The sequence below is a fragment of the Babylonia areolata genome, chromosome 14 (assembly GCF_041734735.1).
Source record: "Babylonia areolata isolate BAREFJ2019XMU chromosome 14, ASM4173473v1, whole genome shotgun sequence".
NCBI lineage: Eukaryota > Metazoa > Mollusca > Gastropoda > Neogastropoda > Buccinidae > Babylonia > Babylonia areolata.
Window position 1 is genome coordinate 4,888,871 of NC_134889.1, and position 17,500 is coordinate 4,906,370.

The 17,500-nt window shown below is 45.7% G+C and overlaps 1 protein-coding gene across 1 annotated transcript in view; it reads left to right on the plus strand.

The window, feature by feature from the left end:
• The window catches only part of LOC143289420 (uncharacterized), a 203,836-nt gene that overhangs the window by 25,985 nt on the left and 160,351 nt on the right, over positions 1–17,500 (plus strand). Inside the window, exons 2-3 of the mRNA XM_076598383.1 lie at positions 4,564–5,436; positions 7,206–7,383. Of these exons, the coding sequence (XP_076454498.1) occupies positions 5,382–5,436; positions 7,206–7,383 (233 nt within the window). The 5' untranslated portion in view covers positions 4,564–5,381. The remainder of the gene's footprint in view (positions 1–4,563; positions 5,437–7,205; positions 7,384–17,500) is intronic.

Sequence of the window (17,500 nt, forward strand, 5' to 3'; positions counted from 1 at the left end):
GTGCTCCTTCCTGGTCTGAAACCTGCCTGTTCTTCAGCAATGATGTTTTCTGCTTGTGGTTTCAGTCTGTTAAGCAGGATTTTCAACATGACTTTGCTGGGATGACTAATCAGGCTGATGGTGCGGTAGTTTTGACACTGCTGGAGATTGCCCTTTTTGGGAAGGGTGATGATCAGTGATTGTGTCCACGGTGTGGGCCATTCCCCTGTTTGCCAGATCTTGTTGCAGATTTTCAGTAGCACATCTATCATAACTTCACCCCCTGCTTGGACCAGTTCTGATGGGATGTTGTCCACTCCTGCCGATTTCCCTTTTTTCAGCGATGCTATTGCTGCCTCTATTTCTTCACGGAGTATGGGGTGATTACTGTTATCAGTGGCTGGTGGGACATTCAGTATTGCTGGATCACCTGTGGTCTGTATGTTGTATAGCTCTGAGCAGTATTCTGTCCATCGCTTTAGGATGTCTTGTTCTTCTGTTAGACATTTTCCATCCTTGGTCTGGATGTTGGACATAGTTCTACCTTGCCTTGTGTTGGTAAGTTCTTTCACAACTTGGTAGGCTTTCTTGCTGTTGTTTCTTGTCAGGTTTTCCTCTATGTCCTGGCATTTTCCTTCAATCCAATTCTCCCTTGCCTTCTTCATGCTTCTCTTGATTTCGGTGTTAACTGCTTTGTACTGTTTTGCCCCTTCTTCTTCATTCTTTTTCTTTTTCAGGTCTCTACGTTTGTCACACAGCTGTAGGATGTCGTCCGTGACCCAGGGCTTCTTTTTGATGCGTTGTTTTCCAAGAGTTGTTTGGGCTGTTTCAGTCACAGCTGCGTTGAAGTCGCTTACGAGTGTATCCAGGTCGGCGTCATCTGCATCGAGAGTGATGAGTGGCGCGAATTTCCCACCAATCATGGCTTGGAATGCCTCTTGTACTTCAGGATCTTTCAATTTTTCCAGGTCGAACTTCAGTCTTGAGAAGCTTTGTTTCTTTGTTTTCTTCAGTTGGAGTTTGAAGGTCATCATTACCAAGTCGTGGTCACTTGCAATGTCAGCTCCTGGGAAACTTCTTGTCTTGGCAATGTTCACGCTAGACTGGAAACGCTTCTTTACCATGATGTAGTCTATTTGGTTGTGGTGATCTCCTCCAGGGCTGTGCCATGTCCATCTTCTGGATGCTTTGTGTGGTCCAAATGTGTTTGTTATCTTCAGGTTGTTGAAGCAGGCAAATTCCAGGAGTCTCAAACCTCTTTCATTTGTAGCGTTGTTACCATATCGTCCACATGTGCCCTTCCAGGTGTTGTAGGAGTCTTCTCCGATCTTGGCGTTCCAGTCACCTTGTACTACTATGATGTCTTTCTTTGGTGTCTGATCAAGGGTTTCTTGTAGTTGTTCGTAGAACTCCTCAACTTCATAATCGCTGTGATCAGATGTTGGAGCATATGCTTGTATGATGGTGATGTTGAATGGGGATGCCCTCAGGCGGATGGTAGTGAGCCTGCTGGATATTGGTCGGCAGCCCATGACAGTGTTAACAATGTCTTTGTGGATCAGGAACCCTACTCCATGTTCGTGTTTGTCCTCTCTACCACTGTAAAATAGTCTGTGGCCTTCAAGTGTGGGTATTTCACCGATGTTTTTCCATCGTGTTTCACAAAGTCCTAGGATGTGCCAGCGATATTTGTTCATTGCATGTGTCAGTTCTTCCAATTTTCCTGGCGTCCTTAGTGTTCTGACATTCCACGTGCCAATAGAGATGTTGTTCCTGGCCCGGAGCTTGTTGTTGTGTGGTCCACCAGTAGCACATTTGTCACCTCCACCCTGGTTTGCAGTGGAAGGCGCGGTCCTTGTTGACCCGGGCGACGACCGAGCCGGTATGGGTTGAGTAGTGGTCGTCATTCATGCGGTGAGTCTTGGGCAGAAAAGCATGGCGGAGCCCATCCCTCTCCATGCTAGACTGGTCTAGCTGCGGCTTTCCTTGATTGGAGAGGCCGAGATCTAGTTTTGATATAGCGCCAGTTGCTCGCTCCCGTGCCGCGTCGGTTGAAACAACCTGCACCGTGTCCCCCTGAGGAAACACCCACATTAACGTGGCGAGAAGGTGCGACTACGGTATTCACCCTTTCTTAATAGAAGGAAGGGATCTTCGCAGGCCCTTACTTGAAACTGGAACTGAAAACTAAATGCCCCACGAGCTTTCGTCCTCATAATCATCACACCGGTCATCTTCTTCTGCGTTCGTGGGCTGCAACTCCCACGTTCACTCGTATGCACGCGAGTGGGCTTTTACGTGTAGGACCGTTTTTACCCCGCCATGTAGGCAGCCATACTCCGTTTTCGGGGGGGTGCATACTGGGTATGTTCTTGTTTCCATAACCCACCGAACGCTGACATGGATTACAGGATCTTTAACGTGCGTATTTGATCTTCTGCTTGCATATACACACGAAGGGGGTTCAGGCTCTAGCAGGTCTGCACATATGTTGACCTGGGAGATCGGAAAAATCTCCACCCATTACCCACCAGGCGCCGTCACCGTGATTCGAACCCGGGACCCTCAGATTGACAGTCCAACGCTTTAACCACTCGGCTATTGCGCCTGTCATCACACCGGTCATCGTTGTTGCACACTGTTTGATCATCAGCCTCATGACCACGACCCGGTCTTGCTTGAGGTGTAAGTCATGCACAGGAGACACCGTGGAACAGGCGTTGGACCTTTGACCCAGTGATCAAGGTTCGAAACCCCGTTTCAGCCATGGTGTTATGTTCTTGGGAAGGGCACTTCAAAGGGCACTTTGCTCCCATTTTCCTCAACCCCGTCCAGGTGTGAATGGGTACCTGACTTATTAAGACATCTTACCATAGCGCATATTCTTGAAGCTCTATTCGCTTTAATAATAACAATAATATTTATAATAATAATGATGGTATTTATATAGCGCTGATTCTTGTGCAGAGACAAATTACAATAGCACTAAAAACATTCACTCAAACATCCCCACACAAACATATGCATATAATTTGAAACACAGGTAAGAGAGAAGAATTAAAAGAGGTCATGAGATTGATTAAATCAAGAAATGTATCAGATATAAAAAGATAAAAAAACGAAATAATGACAACAACAAAAATGTAGACAACTGAAATTGAAAGACGCACACAAGCACGTTTGCGCATACATACATACGAACATACATACATACATACAAAACACACAGCGCGCGCGCGCGCAGACACACACACACACACACACACACACACACACACACACACACACACACACACACACACACACACACACTCTCTCTCTCTCTCTCTCTCGTACGCACGCACGCACGCACGTACGCACGACTTAGGTTGGGGAAGATTAAAACGACAGAAGGAGAGGATTAGGTCCCGTCTTCGTACGTTGAGTCCTAGACACAGTGGATCTGAATTCACTTCCCAGATGGGCGACTTAAAGATGTCGACTTTTAGACTATGATTGTTTAGAGGAACGAAAACAATGCAGTGCTGAAATAATGCAGTTTTGTATGTATTGTATTCATTTTGGTACTCAAAAATTTTCCGTTTAATACAAAGGGATACCGTTTTGCTTGTATCGTCTTCGTTTTAAAATCCCATTTTATTTCAGACGAAGAGATTCTGTTTTTGTGAATCCTGTCTTCGTTGTAGAACCCCATTTTCGTTTTAGACAAAGGTATACTGGTTTGAGTGTACTGTCTTCATTTTAAGATACCGCTTTGTTTCAGACAAAGGGATTTTGTTTTGTGAATCCTGTTTTCATTGTAGAGCCCCATTTTCGTTTTAGACAAAGGTATGCTGATTTGAGAGTACTGTCTTCATTTTAAGATGCCATTTTGTTTCAGACAAAGGGATTATGTTTTGTGAATACCGTCTTCACATTGGAACGCATTTCTATTACAGACAAAAGGATACTGTTTTGTGAATACCGTCTTCATTTCACACAGAGAAATCTGTTGTGATAAAAAGAAATACAAATATAAATACAAATATAAATACAAAAAAAAATGGTATATATATATGTATATTAATATATAATATATAATATATATATAAATATATATATATATATATATATATATATATATATTTGTACAACCAAATGTCTAGTCTTCTTTTTTATTTTTGCGTCCGCCTAGGAAGCGAGAGAATCTGTGCGCGCTGGTTCGAATCACGGCACAGCCCCCGAAATTTTCTCCCCCTCCACTAGACCTTGAGTGGTGGTCTGGACGCTAGTCATTCGGATGAGACGATAAACCGAGGTCCCGTGTGCAGCATGCACTTAGCGCACGTAAAAGAACCCACGGCAACAAAAGGGTTGTTCCTGGCAAAATTCTGTAGAAAAATCCACTTCAATAGGAAAAAACAAATAAAACTGCACACAGGAAAAAATACAAAAAAAATGGGTGGCGCTGTAGTATGGCGACGCGCTCTCCCTGGGGAGAGCAGCCCGAATTTCACACAGAGAAATCTGTTGTGATAAAAAGAAATACAAATATAAATACAAATATAAATATAAATATAAATACAAACCCCGTTTCTGTTTCAGACAAAGGGATGGTCCCGGTGACGGCTCCTGAGCCTCCGTGAGTGCTGAGAGCTTCCGGATTTCAGCAGGATCCCTGCTCAGCAGAGATCCGTCTTTCGGGAGATCCGTCCACCCTGGCCAGTGCTGAGTGGTCAGCTCCACTCCAGGATCTGTGCTCAGGACCAAAGTTTAGGAAGATCCGCATCCTGTGGTCCATTTTCGTACCAGTGCTGAGTCGTTACGTTAAAACTTTCATCTGCTGGCACCGTTCGCTTTCCGTCACAGGGTCTGCAACACCAGTGTATGTGGAGTATCATGTGTGGTCCATGGATTCAGTGCTGTGTGACGTGTTGGGGATAGTGCTGTAGGATGTTATGTTGTGCAGCGCTAATTATTGAGCGTGCCTGTTTGAGGATCTGTACACACTTCAACACTCTTGTCCATTTGTTTTGAAGATTTATCTCTCGTCGAAGCGCTGCCCTCCAGGAACTGTGAAGATTCCAACGTCCAGGAATAGACGTCCGTGTATTCTAAAGACTGACCACTGAAGCGTTCGTGTGTATTTCGTGCGTGTATTTCGTCAACACATCGACTCCGAGGTGTTAGCACACACACACACACACACACACACACACACACACAGATGAAGAAGAGAACCCTGCAATCCTTCTGACAGGATCGTGAACAGGATCATAGATAGAGAAGGGATCGGGGGCAGGATCATCAGGAAGAGGGGTCAGTGCCTGGATCCCGCCTGGGGATCCTGGTCAGGATTTAAGGGCGGAAGTGCTGGACGATGCGCGAGGACTAGGAGCAGGAAGTGACGTCAGAGAATCAAGATGGCGGCCTGGGCCAGTCTGTCGGGATACCTGTTCATCAAGCCTGGAGGGGGAGGTAAGTCGGTGACTTTTTTGTTTTTCCCCCGTTATTTATTAATACTATTTTCAGAACCTTTATTTTAGTTTGGTTGGCTGGCAGCTTGGTAGGTTAATACTTAGCAGTGTTGTAAAGAGGTGATAGGTTAATACTTAGCAGTGTTGTAAAGAGGTGATAGGTTAATACTTGGCAGTGTTGTAAAGAGGTGATAGGTTAATACTTGGCAGTGTTGTAAAGAGGTGATAGGTTAATACTTGGCAGTGTTGTAAAGAGGTGATAGGTTAATACTTAGCAGTGTTGTAAAGAGGTGATAGGTTAATGCTTAGCAGTATTGTAAAGAGGTGATAGGTTAATACTTAGCAGTGTTGTAAAGAGGTGATAGGTTAATACCTAGCAGTATTGTAAAGAGGTGATAGGTTAATGCTTAGCAGTATTGTAAAGAGGTGATAGGTTAATGCTTAGCAGTATTGTAAAGAGGTGATAGGTTAATACTTAGCAGTATTGTAAAGAGGTGATAGGTTAATACTTAGCAGTGTTGTAAAGAGGTGATAGGTTAATACCTAGCAGTATTGTAAAGAGGTGATAGGTTAATACTTAGCAGTATTGTAAAGAGGTGATAGGTTAATACTTAGCAGTGTTGTAAAGAGGTGATAGGTTAATACTTGGCAGTGTTGTAAAGAGGTGATAGGTTAATATTAGCAGTGTTGTAAAGGGGTGATAGGTTAATACTTAGCAGTGTTGTAAAGAGGTGATAGGTTAATACTTTGCAGTGTTGTAAAGAGGTGATAGGTTAATACTTAGCAGTATTGTAAAGAGGTGATAGGTTAATACTTAGCAGTGTTGTAAAGAGGTGATAGGTTAATACTTGGCAGTGTTGTAAAGAGGTGATAGGTTAATACTTAGCAGTGTTGTAAAGAGGTGATAGGTTAATACTTGGCAGTGTTGTAAAGAGGTGATAGGTTAATACTTAGCAGTGTTGTAAAGAGGTGATAGGTTAATACTTGGCAGTGTTGTAAAGGGGTGATAGGTTAATACTTAGCAGTGTTGTAGGGGTGATAGGTTAATACTTGGCAGTATTGTAAAGAGGTGATAGGTTAATACTTAGCAGTATTGTAAAGAGGTGATAGGTTAATACTTAGCAGTGTTGTAAAGGGGTGATGGGTTAATACTTAGCAGTGTTGTAAAGAGGTGATGGGTTAATACTTAGCAGTGTTGTAAAGAGGTGATAGGTTAATACTTAGCAGTGTTGTAAAGGGGTGATAGGTTAATACTTGGCAGTGTTGTAAAGAGGTGATAGGTTAATACCTAGCAGTGTTGTAAAGAGGTGATAGGTTAATACCTAGCAGTGTTGCAAAAGGGTGATGGGTTAATACTTAGCAGTGTTGTAAAATGTTTCCACAACACACGTACGGTTATATAAGCTCGCATGCACGACTTACTTGTGCGCACGCACACGTACTCACAACACACCACAAAATCGAACACGCACGCACAGACACATGCACGCAAACGCACACAAACACACACACGTGCAAACACACGCACGCACACATACACTCCCACACACGCTTGCGGTCGTACTAAAGCACACACACACTCACGCACGCGCGCGCGCGCACACACACAACACACACACACACACACACACACACACCACAGACTCCCCCCCCACCCTCCATACACACATATTAAAATCATCACCCCCCCCCCCTCATTCTCAACCTCACGCGCCCACACCACAACCTCAAATCAATCCAACTTGCCGTGGGATCTTCAACCGTGCGCAGGCCTGAGTCGCCTGAAGTCCCGCAAGAAGCACTGGTGCGTTCTGGACGAGAGCCGGGGACAGCTGCTTTACCACAAGTGTGAGGAGGACGCCAGGTGCAAACCTCCCGTGGGGTCCATAGAACTGAGGGGGGCAGCCATCACTCTGGACCTCGACAACCAGAACCAGTTTGTTGTCATGTGAGTGCCGTCCCTTTGCTGGTTTGTGTTTGTGTTGTTGTTGGTGGTGGTCTATGCTGTGTTGTTGTTGTGGTGGTGGTGGTGGTGGTGATGAATTGTTGTTGTGGTGGTGGTGGTGTTGGTGGTGGTGGTGGTGGTGTATTGTTGTTAGGCAATGTTGTTGTTGATGGTCTATGCTGTGTTGTTGTTGTGGTGGTGGTGGTGGTGGTGGTGTATTGTTGTTAGGCAATGTTGTTGTTGATGGTCTATGCTGTGTTGTTGTTGTTGTGGTGGTGGTGTTGGTGGTGGTGGTGGTGGTGTATTGTTGTTAGGCAGTGTTGTTGTTGTTGTTGGTCTATGCTGTGTTGTTGTTGTTGTGGTGGTGGTGTTGGTGGTGGTGGTGGTGTATTGTTGTTAGGCAATGTTGTTGTTGTTGTTGGTCTATGCTGTGTTGTTGTGGTGGTGGTGGTGGTGGTGGTGTTGATGAATTGTTGTTATGTTGTTGTTGTGGTGGTGGTGTTGGTGGTGGTTGTGTATTGTTGTTTGGCAATGTTGTTGTTGATGTTGTGGTGGTGGTGGTGTTGATAAATTGTTGTTGTTGTGGTGGTGGTGGTGTTGATAAATTGTTGTTGTTGTGGTGGTGGTAGTGTATTGTTGTTAGGCAGTGTTGTTGTTGTTACCAGTGATTTTGTTGTTGTCGTGGTTTTTGTTGTTGTTGTGTTGTTGTAGAACTGAGGTGGTGGTGGTGACAGTGGAGGTTGTTTTGGGAGCTATCAGATTTTCGTTAGTTGTCGTGTGATTGCCTTCTCTGATTGTTGTTGTTTTGTTGTTGTTGTCAGTTGTGGCTGTGATAATCTGAGGTTGTGATCGCGGTAAAGGATGTCATAAGAGCAGTCAGATTCGGTTCGTTGTCCTGTGAGTGCCTTCTTTACTTCTTGTTGTCGTTGTTGTTAGTAATAGTGTTGTTGTTGATGTCACTGAAGTAGTGTCAAGAAAGGTAGCAGAATGGTTAAGACGCTCAGCTGCCAATACAGAGTTAGTGAGGACATGGGTTCTTCTTCTTCTTCTTCTCCGTTCACTCGTATGCACACGAGTGGGCTTTTACGTGTATGACCGTTTTTACCCCGCCATGTAGGCAGCCATACTCCGTTTTCGGGGGTGTGCATGCTGGGTATGTTCTTGTTTCCATAACCCACCTAACGCTGACATGGATTACAGGATCTTTAACGTGCGTGTTTGATCTTCTGCTTGCATATACACACACGAAGGGGGTTCAGGCACTAGCAGGTCTGCACATATGTTGACCTGGGAGATCGTAAAAATCTCCACCCTTTACCCACCAGGCGCCGTCACCGTGATTCGAACCCGGGACCCTCAGATTGACAGTCCAACGCTTTAACCACTCGGCTATTGCGCCCGTCGGACGTGGGTTCGAATCCCGCTCTCGCCCATCATCCCACGTTTAACTGGAAAATCAAACTGACCGTCTAGACTTTCGGATGAGACGATAAACCGAGGTCCCGTGTGCAGCACGCACTTGACGCACTGAAAAAGAACCCATGGCAACGAGACTGCTGCCCTCTGGCAAAATATGCACAAAGAAATCCACTCTGATAGGTACACAAATACATAAGCATGCACTCAAGGCCGTTGGGTTATGCTGCTGTCAGGCATCTGTCTAGCAGATGTGGTGTAGCGTATATGGATTTGTCCAAACGCGGTGACGCCTCCATGAGAAAGTGAAAGTGAAAACTAAAGTAGTAGTGGCAGCGAAGGCTGTTCTGGAGGCAGTCGGATTCAGTTTGTTATTGTGTGAGTGTCATCCTCTGTTGTGGTTTGTTGTTGCTGTTGTTATGGTGATGGTGATGGTGGTAGTCGTCGTCCTGGTCGTAGACGTCGTTGTCGTGGTGAGAGTGATGATGATGATGATGATGTGGTGAGAGTGATGATGATGATGATGATGATATGGACACTTATATAGTGCATATCCTCGGTCGGAGACCAAGCTCTAAGCGCTTTACAAACACGGGGTCATTTGCACAACAGGCTGCCTACCTGGGTAGAGCCGACTGACGTCTGCCATTGGGCGCTCATCATTCGTTTCCTGTGTCATTCCGGCACGTTCACATACACACTCGGACAGACACGTAACATTTTACGTGTATGACCGTTTTGTTGATTCACCCCGCCATGTAGGCAGCCGTACTCCGTTTTCAGGCGTGTGCATGCTGGGGTATGTTTTTGATTCCATAACCCACCGAACGCTGACATGGATTGCAGGATCTTTAACGTGCGTATTTTGATCTTCTGCGTGCGTATACACACGAAGGGGGTTCAGGCACAAGAGAGGTTGATTTTAAAGTTGGTGCTTCTGTTGTTGTCTAATTGTGTTGTTACTTGCACGCACGCAAACAAGCGCGCGCGCGCACACACACACACATACACACACACTCATGCGTGCGCACAATGATCCATACAAGAGATAGAGAAGGACAGATTAACAGCAGGTGAAAACATTGACATATTACAGTCTTCAATGGGCTACAGTGAACAATTGTGTTACATAAAAACAAACAAAAAAACCGCTTCACCAAGCACAACGCCTCACCCCTAACGCCCCATATTGGCCAAATACGTGTTCAAAACCAACCCTTATCGCATCTTCATCATTTCTATATTCATTATTATTATTTTCTTCGGCTATATGTAAATGAACCCAACCGGCAGATTATTATTGGTCTGTTTACCTTGGCGACAGGTGTTCCACAACCTTAGTGCATTTGCTGCTTTTTTTTTGCTTTTTTTTCTCTGGAGAGCGGCGACCTTCACCTTGTCCCTGCGATAAGATACAACACGGTCAATAATAGCAACAGCTCTTCGGGCTTACTGTTAGCTGACTGTCCTGGCCCTCTTTTGTGATTTTCTTCTGTCAAGGGAAAAAGTTATTGATTGAACAGTTGTTGGTTTTTTTTGTGTTGTTGTTTGTTTTTCGGATGGGTTTGAGTGTCTTACTTTTGTTTGTTTGTGTGTGTGTGTGTGTGTGTGTGTGTGTGTGTGTGTGTGTGTGTGTGTGTTGTTTTATTTATTTATTTATTTTTGTTTTTGTTGTTGGTTTTTGTTTTGGTTTTTTTTGGTTCTGTTTGTAAACACTGATCGCTGTTATTGATGTAGTTCTTTGGTTGATAAGAATGGGTGTTGAAAAGAAAAATCCCTTTTGAAACGACAGATCGTCAAGACATATAAATATATATTCATCTCTAAGAACTTTTCAGTCAGGATTTTTAGCATCTTTCCCACCCCACTAGATGTTAACCAGTGGTCTGGGTGCTAGTCATTCGGATGATACGAGAAACCGAGGTCCCGTGTGTAGCATGTATTTTGCGCACGTAAAAGAACCCACGGCAACAAAAGGGGTTGTCCTTGACATAATTCTGTTGGTGGCGGGGGGGGGGGGGGGGGGGGAATCCACTTTGAGAATAAAACAAATATACTTGCAGTCAGAATGTTGTTTTTTTTTGGTTTTTTAAGTATGGGTAGCACTACTCTGTGGCAGCGCGCTCTTCGCTGTGAAACCAGCCCGGATTTCACACAGAGAAATATTTCGTGTCAAAAAGTTACACAATTCAACACAACACAACCGAATCGCAAAGGATGACATCGTCAAAAAGACGGGCGCAATAGCCGAGTGGTTAAAGCGTTGGACTGTCAATCTGAGGGTCCCGGGTTCGAATCACGGTGACGGCGCCTGGTGGGTGAAGGGTGGAGATTTTTACGATCTCCCAGGTGAACATATGTGCAGACCTGCTAGTGCCTGAACCCCCTTCGTGTGTATATGCAAGCAGAAGATCAAATACGCACGTTAAAGATCCTGTAATCCATGTCAGCGTTCGGTGGGTTATGGAAACAAGAACATACCCAGCATGCACACCCCGAAAACGGAGTATGGCTGCCTACATGGCGGGGTAAAAACGGTCATACACGTAAAAGCCCACTCGTGTGCATACGAGTGAACGTGGGAGTTGCAGCCCACGAACGCAGAAGAAGAAGAAGACATCGTCAAAAAAACAAATGGCTTCATTGCTCTTCTGAACTGTGCTAGTGGGTGTCAACAATCTGTACCAATTCTGTTCAGACGAAAGTAAGAGTGTCATATTTTCCAGGGCAAAGAAAAATACGCTTTGACTGATAGCCCCAAAATAATAGGAACTCATATCAAGGCAATATATCGGCAACATGCAAGACATCAAACCTACCAGGTGGAAAGGGTTTGGTTACGGGTATGGGATTGATGATATCCATCAAATTATGGGAACTCATACGAAGGCAATATTATGCGAGACAACAGAAGTACCCATTGAACAAAGAAAGATCAAAGTACGGGTATAAGGTGGCTTCTGCCATTGGGAGCTCAGTGGCCAAAGCTGTGAAACCGTGTAATGTATGTAGGCTGATACAAAAACAAAAAAAAAGTACAAGGTTTATTCATTTCCTTCTTTCTTTCTTTCTTTCTTTCTTTCCTTCTTTCTTTCTTTATTTTGATAATAATTTTATGATTTTATCGGCGCAGCCAGCTGTCGCGGTGTCAGCCCAGTTCACCTATATCTGATTCACCTGTTCCCGTTTCACCTATCACTAAATTCCTGATTCCGGTTTGCCTACGTTCTTCTCTCTGTCTTCTGTCTCTGTCTCTGTCTCTCTCTCTCTGTGTATGTGTGTGTGTGTGTGTGTGTGTGTGTGTGTGTGTGTGTGTATTAATTCTATTACTGATGGTCCAGTCTCCTGTGATGACGGTGTGGACGTTGGAATGGTACAAGAGAGAGAAAGAGAGGGGGGGAGAGAGAAAGAGAGGGGGAGAGAGAGAAAGAGAGGGGGAGAGAGGGGGAGAGAGAGAGAGATTCAAAAACTTAATTACTCAGGGGTGCCTAGTTTTCCAGTCTGTCCCTGTGACAATAATGATAATAATAATAATAATAATAATAATAATAGCATTTATATAGCGCTGAATCTTGTACAGAGACAAATCAAAGCGCTTTCGCACCAGTCATTCACACGCATGCATAATGACAACAACAACGATAAGACACAACAATAATAATGTTGGTAAATACTACCCCAGAGAGAGAGAGAGAGAGAGAGAGAGAGAGAGAGAGTTATAGATCAATAGACAGACAGACAGATAGATAGATAGATAGATAACGATAAGACACAAAAATAATAATGTTGGTAAATACTACCCCCATAGAGAGACAGAGACAGAGAGAAAAGAAAAAAAGAGAGACAGAGAAAGAGAGAGGGGGAGACAGGAGAGAGAGAGAAAGACAGAGACACAAGAACAGACAGACGTTTAATGGGAGACAGGGGAACGTCGGAGAGAGGCGAAACAGTGCAAAACAGTAGTGGAGTGATGGCCTAGAGGTAACGCGTCCGCATAGGAAGCGAGAGAATCTGAGCGCGCTGGTTCGAATCACGGCTCAGCCGCCGATATTTTCTCTCCCCCTCCACTAGACCTTGAGTGGTGGTCTGGACGCTAGTCATTCGGATGAGACGATAAACCGAGGTCCCGTGTGCAGCACGCACTTAGCGCACGTAAAAGAACCCACGGCAACAAAAGGGTTGTTCCTGGCAAAATTCTGTAGAAAAATCCACGTCAACAGGAAAAACAAATAAAAATACACGCAGGAAAAATACAAAAAAAAAAAAATGGGTGGCGCTGTAATATAGCGACGCGCTCTCCCTGTGGAGAGCAGCCCGAATTTCACACAGAGAAATCTGTTGTGATAAAAAAGAAATACAAATACAAAAGCGAATATGTGAAATGCTTTTATTTGAGAACATATGTTTATTACTCTTGTTTAATGAAGTAATCCGCGTGTGTGGGGTGGGTGGGTGCGGGTGTGTGCTGATTATCTGGTTGCGGTTTTCCGCAATTTATCTTTATTCTTATCTTATCTGTCTATTATAATCAATGTGCAGTATAGTAGGCTATGTTTATAATTATATTCAAATTGATGTTTCTTAATTCTTTCTGTTTTTACATTAAGAATACTAGTTATTACCTGCAGTGTGTGGATGTATGTATGAAACGGTGTATGTGATATTTTTTTACATTTGTATCTTCATAATATTCGTAAAAACTGCTGTTGACTTTTACAGTTATGGTCCCCATGTTGTTTACTTGTCTGTGTTGTGATAATGCACCTGACCAAATTTCTCCAGTTGGAGATAATAAAGTTATTCTTATCTTATCTTATCTGATCTTATCTTATCTTATCAATGTGTTGGCGATTGGGACCCTCCCTCTTTGACCCGCCTCTTCCTGCATCAGAATTCCTCCAGCTGTTGTAGACTGACTCAGGCCGCCAGGTGGGCGCCCTGTAAACAACGTTGCCCTCGTATGGGTCTTATCGATCGCTTCCCGTTGTTGTTGTTGTTCTTCTTCTTCTGTCTCCGTTGGCTGTTGTTGTTGTTGTTGGTGGTGGTGGTGGTTATATTGGATTGTTTGTTTGTTTGTTTGGTTTGTTTGCTTCTGAGCTTGCTTTTTCCCTTCATCAGCCAGATTCTGGAAAGAGTAATTTGCAACCTGTTGTTTGTCTTTCTGCCTGTCTGTCTGTCTGTCTCTCTCTCCCCCCCCCCCCCCACCCCACTCTCATTCTCTCCCCAACCCCCTCTCTCTACCCTCCTTCTTTCTCTCCTCTTTCTCTCTCTCTCTCTCTCTCTCTCTGTCTCAGTCTTTTTGCCGTCTCTGATTCTCTCTTTCTCCTGCACCCCCTTCTCTTCTCTCTATGTCTCTTTCTGTCTTTCTGCCTCTTGTCTCTCTTTCTCTCTCCCTCCCTTCACCTCCCCCCCTCTCTCTCCCTCCCTTCACCTCCCCCCCTCTCTCTCCCTCCCCTTCACCCCTCTCTCTCTCTCTCCCTCTCCCTCCCCCTCTCTCTCTCTCTTTCCTTTTCTCTTTCGCACCATCTCAAACGCGATCACCGTAACAGATAGCGCTACATCGACTTTTCGTCACCCTCGTTGCAGTGTCCTCAAACCTCATCTTCCTCCCTAACCTCACCTTCTCCCTTCCCTCCATCCCAAACTACCCCCCCCCCCACCTGCTCAGTGACACAGACACCGTACCCCCCCCCCCCCTACCCTAACCCTACCCATTCTTCATCACCACTATGAGTCAGCTGTGTGTATTTTTCTCACTTTCAGTTTCGAGTTCTCAGAGGGGTGTTGCCGCGTCCGGACAAATTCACAACGTTACACCGCATCTGCACGTCAGATCCCTGGCAGAAACATAACCTGACGCGCTTAGTCCGGCCTTGAGTGCATGCATATATATATAATAACGGAGAGGAAGGCGGTTTACAGCAACGCACTGTGGAGTGCAGAGAGCAAGATGAGACACCGAAAGGATATCTTGGTCATCCACTGCATCCGTGCTCATCAATCCAGTCGTCTCGACTTAGTCTTGCCACTGGAAATTGGTGGACCCGGACGAGAGAGTGAGGTCGACGTTGCGCAACTCCTCTTCACTTTTAAACAAAACACATCGCGCAAGTCATCAGTCATCAAATGACCTTTCATCCTTCATCATTTCATCACCCCCAAGTCCTGTGGCGACAGGCGAGCGACGAAACGACAGGTGTGGGCTACACTGGCAAGTCGCAAGCCGCAGACCTGCACGCAGGCGGCTCAGGCCATAGGGTCGTTCATCGTCGACAGGAGCAGCGATGGAGCTCGGCAGCCGTCTGAGCGTCTGAGCAGCCCTCTTTAGGAATGCACTGCTCACCTCCCTGGCATGAGGAAGGGGCTAGAAAAGGTGCCCTAAAAAAATTGCCCTGCTCCATATCACCCTGGCCAGCATACCGCGGCTGGCGGGGGACCCTACATCAGCGGTCGAAACAAAGAGAAAGAAAAGAAAAAAACAAGGATCGTTCCTCTCACCATGGTGCTTGGAACATAAGGACTTCCCTGGACAGAGACTAACGCGGACAGACCCAAAGGAGAACAGCACTAGTTGCATTCCGAACTCGCCAGATACAACATCGAATCGCAGCCTTGAGTGAGATCGGCTTGCAGGCGAAAGGCGAGCTCTGTGAAGGGGGATCTGGTTACAACCTTCTTCTGGAGTGGACGAGGAAGCGAAGAGCGACGCGAGGCTGGCGTTGGTTTTGCAGTTAAAAACAGCACTTGTCAGCAAGCTAGCTGGAATCCAACGGGAGTCAACGATAGGCTTATGACATGAAACTCCCCCACTGGCATCTGGCCAGAAGCACCTCACCATTGTCAGTGCCTACGCCCCAACCATGACCAACCCGGATGAAGTGAAGGCGAAGTTCTACGAGGACCTTCACTCTGTCATTGCTGCCATCCCTAAAGCAGACAAGCTCATCATTCTTGGGGACTTCAATGCTAGAGTTGGCTCTGACTACATCTCCTGGGATGGAGTGATTGGAAAGCACGGTGTGGGCCACTGCAACCCCAAACGGATTGCTTTTGCTTCAGACCTGTGCAGAGCACGAACTGCTGATAAACCACACAGTTTTCTGCCTCCCTACCCGTAACAGGGACGTCAGGATGCACCCTCGACTCAAAGCATTGGCATCTCATCGATTATGTCATCGTCAGGAAAAGGATAGGCAGATGTACGTGTAACAAAGACCATGTGCGGCGCCGAGTGTTGGACAGACCATCGCCTTGTAGTCTCGAAGCTGAATAATCGAATCCAACCCAAGAGACGCCCCCCCCAAGGCCAGAAGGCTCCAAACGGCTCAAACATCGCTAAGCTGAAAAGCATCACCATCAAACAGTCATTTGTGGAGCTGCTGGAAGATCGTCTGGAATCCGCCTCTCTGGACAACCAGAATGTTGGAGTCTGAATGGAGGACCCTGCGTGAGCTGATCTATAGTACAGCTCAGAGACCCTGGGACCCATGACCAGAAAGCACAAGACTGGTTTGATGAAAACTGTGATGAATCAAGCAGCTTCTGGATGAGAACGCCCCGTCTGCATCAAGCCCACATGAGCAACCCAAAGCCCACATCAAAAAGGATGCATACAATGACATCGCAGGACTGTTCAGCAAAGTTACGCAGATGCAGGATAAGTGGCTGAGGGACAAAGTGATGAGATCCAGGGATATGCTGAAGGCACGATATGAAGAGGTTCTATGATGCCTTAAAGAAGTCTACGGCCCCACATCCTCAGGATCATCCCCCCTCCCTCAGTGCAGATGGGAATACCTTGATCCACCGAGAAGGAGAACATTCTCGAACGATGGGCTGAGCACTTCAACAGTGTCTTAAATCGCCCTTCCTCCATAAATGATGAAGCCATAGACCGTCTCCACAAGTCCCCACAATGAAAGCACTGGGTTTTCCCCCAAAAACTTTTGAAAACCCCCAAAAAACAAACCGTTTTTTCTAAACCGTGGAAAGCACCTGGCTCAGACTCCATACCCGCGAGGTCTACAAGGATGGGGCATGTGCTGACTGAAAAAGGGGTTCATAGCTGTTCTCATCTGTGGGGAAAAAAGGGGACGATCCCCAGGATTTCAAAAAATGGTTCCCACTTTCCTTGTCAAACGAAAGGGGACCGGGAAGTGTGTTAAACCAAACGGGGGGAATTTTCCCTTTCTTTCCTTTGGGAGGCAAAATACTTGCAAAGGGTCCAAACTTTCGCCTCACAGCACACTTTACCAAGGTTTTTTGCCTTTTGGGGCCCAAAGTGGATTCCGGAAAGGCGCGGAACCCCGGGCGGTGTTGCTGCAAGGGGAGTGCAAAAGGGGAAATGTTTAGGAGAAAAAGTGATTGTTCTCCCCCATGTTTGACCCCCTAAGGCCTTCGAAAACCCTGAGTAGAGAGGGTGTGGAAGATCATGGCAAGTACGGATGCCCTCGGAAATTTATTTCCTTGGTCAGCAATTCCATGAAGGCATGCAGGCTCGAGTCAGGACAATGGTGAACATCTGTCCTTTTGCTGTCACAAATGGTGTCAAGCAAGGCTGAGTCTGGCCTCCAACGCTGTTCAGCTCATGTTCTCTGCAATGCTTACTGATGCCTTCAGGATGGCAATGTTGAATCGGCCTAAAGTACCGAACAGATGGCAAGCTGTTTAACCTCAGAAGGCTTCAAGCAAAAACGAAGTCATG